This window comes from Oratosquilla oratoria, chromosome 14, assembly GCF_046742065.1.
Source record: "Oratosquilla oratoria isolate Oo_2021 chromosome 14, ASM4674206v1, whole genome shotgun sequence".
NCBI classification, from domain to species: domain Eukaryota; kingdom Metazoa; phylum Arthropoda; class Malacostraca; order Stomatopoda; family Squillidae; genus Oratosquilla; species Oratosquilla oratoria.
Window position 1 is genome coordinate 27,117,140 of NC_134790.1, and position 2,500 is coordinate 27,119,639.

Consider the following 2,500-nt stretch of genomic DNA (forward strand, 5'->3'; position numbering starts at 1 on the left):
CCTCTTCCGAACGACCCTTTATATTGTCATTATATAATAATAAGGATAATAATGATGATAATCATAATAATAATAATAGTGATAATAATGATTATGATAATAATAATGATAATAATAATACTAATAATAAAAATAAGAATCACAACCTTGTGCTCGGAAGCACCACCGCCTTGTAGGACTAAAATGTACAAAGAACTAATGCTGACGATGTAAAACCACTCATCAGTTAAAGAACTATAAAAAAAATCCTTTGGCTGGAATTGAAAATGGCACCGCAATGTCTGCAAAAATGTTTGAAATTGGCGTCGGGCAAAGGTTCGAAGCTTCATGTCGGGTTCACGGGAAGGCTCTTAGAGATGCAGCAGAAGCATACGTGAACCTCCGCATAAACCTTTGGTCAACAAAACAGAGTGGGCAGATAGTCAGTGGCATCAGGTGACATAGCCGAAGAGAAGTCAAGTATTAAGAAAGCTGTTGTTGGAGTAAGTGAAGGAGATGAAGAGCAATCCTTTACCGTTTAATTGTCTTGTTCTTTCGTTGCCTGTCGTTGGCCCAGTTATTCCAGTAAGAGCTCACGCTATCACTCGATTAAAGTGAAGCAGTTAGGGTTTTTCGATTAACCTGGGTGGAGAAATCGTCTGAACTTTTATGAGAACTCGTCTCTGGTCCCCTTAACCCCCTACGTAGGTTGTCTGTGTAACTTGGTGTAGAATAACAATCTAATGAGGACCACAATGGAAATAAGCGTACATGCTTTTTTTTTTTTTTTGTTATCCTCGGCAATTTGCAATTATTATTTCAAACTATGTGTTCTTGTCATTATCTGCACTTCATATATATTGATTCTTTGCCAAATAAATTTATTATTTATTGTTATTATTATCATATCTTTGTTTTGGTAGATTCGGAGGTCGGAGACGACGACGACTACCTGATTACCCCTAGAATTTACTAAATGCAGGTTAGGTAGGTAGGTAGGTTGGGTATGTAGGTTAGGTTAGAATAGACGAACTTATCATACTTTTCTTCGACCTCCGCCTCTACCAAAACAAAGATGGCATCTCAAGTAGTCAAAGCAGCTATGTATGTTCGTTTATAGCTTTTAGCAAATTTTCCTGTTATTGATTTCCCGCCATGAATAACATATAGCACTGTGATTTCCCGCCATGAATAACATATTGCTATATCTTGTAGGTGTGCACTTCTAAAAATTGACCAAAACGTATATTACGTTCATGTATTATAATTTACAGGAACACCATTGAAGAGAAAACACCCGTGTGTGTGTATGTGTGCATCTGCATGCGTCTGTTTGTGTGTGCGTGCGTGTTTGTACATGTGCGTGAGTGTTTGTGCGTGTGTTTGTACATGTGTGTGTTTGATCTTGCCTGTATTTACCTAGTTGTATTTACCTAGTTATATTTCACGGGAAGGAGAGCTACGCTCGTGAGGTCCCGTCTCCATATCTCATTTTATCTAAACTATTTTTAAATTCATGTATTGTTCTTGCACACACTATTTTTTCATCCAACTTGTTCCAACTGTCTCCTTTATTTCCTTCATATGTATTGCACATGTCTTTGGGTGAATTTCCCAAAGATTTCGGTTTGTAGTCCATATGTAGTTTGACACAATCTCGAAAAAAAAATCTCCTTCAGGTCTACGAACACATTGAGGACTTTGGTGGCGACAAGGAGAAAATTACCATTTTTGGCGAGAGCGCTGGGTCAGTCTCAGTTTCCTACCTCCTGCTGCTGGAAAGGTCTCGAGGTAAGTAGGCTACGTCTTCTCGAACTCCAGGGGAAAATTGCACTAAAAAAAAAAAAAAAAAAAAAAAAAATATATATATATATATATATATATATATATATATATATATATATATATATATATATATATATATATATGTATGTATGTATGTATGTATGTATGTATGTATGTATATATATATATATATAATATATATATATAAATAGATAGATAAATGAAATAGATGTATTAATAGAAAATAAAAATAGATAAAGGAAATGCGGGTAAAATAGATAATACAGAGAGCAAATGCCTTTAATGAAATGAAAGTTGTTGGTTTGGTTTTGTAAAATAATATTTCATTTTTCCTATCGTATTAGATTTTACACACGCACACACGCACGCGCACACACACACATACACACACACATACACACACACATACACACACACACACACACATACACACACACACACACACACACACACACACACACACACACACACACACACACACACACACACACACACACACACACACACACAGGTAAATACCCACATACACATACAGCTTACTGGTAAAGTGTTTAATGTTCCCACCACCTTACGGCCTGAATCAATAAGAATAGTTACTGTCCACCTTGAGCAAATGTGTGTGTGTGTGTGTGTGTGTGTGTGTGTGAAAGAGAGAGGGTGTGTAGGTGTTGTGGGTGGGTGTTGTGGATTGATGTTTTGGGTGTATGTGTGGGTG

General features: G+C 36.6%; 1 protein-coding gene across 1 annotated transcript in view; it reads left to right on the forward strand.

Annotated features, from left to right (window-relative positions):
- The window catches only part of LOC143032821 (juvenile hormone esterase-like), a 55,670-nt gene that overhangs the window by 23,730 nt on the left and 29,440 nt on the right, over window positions 1–2,500 (forward strand). The window contains exon 7 of the mRNA XM_076197902.1: window positions 1,659–1,770. Coding sequence (XP_076054017.1) covers window positions 1,659–1,770 — 112 coding nt within the window. The remainder of the gene's footprint in view (window positions 1–1,658; window positions 1,771–2,500) is intronic.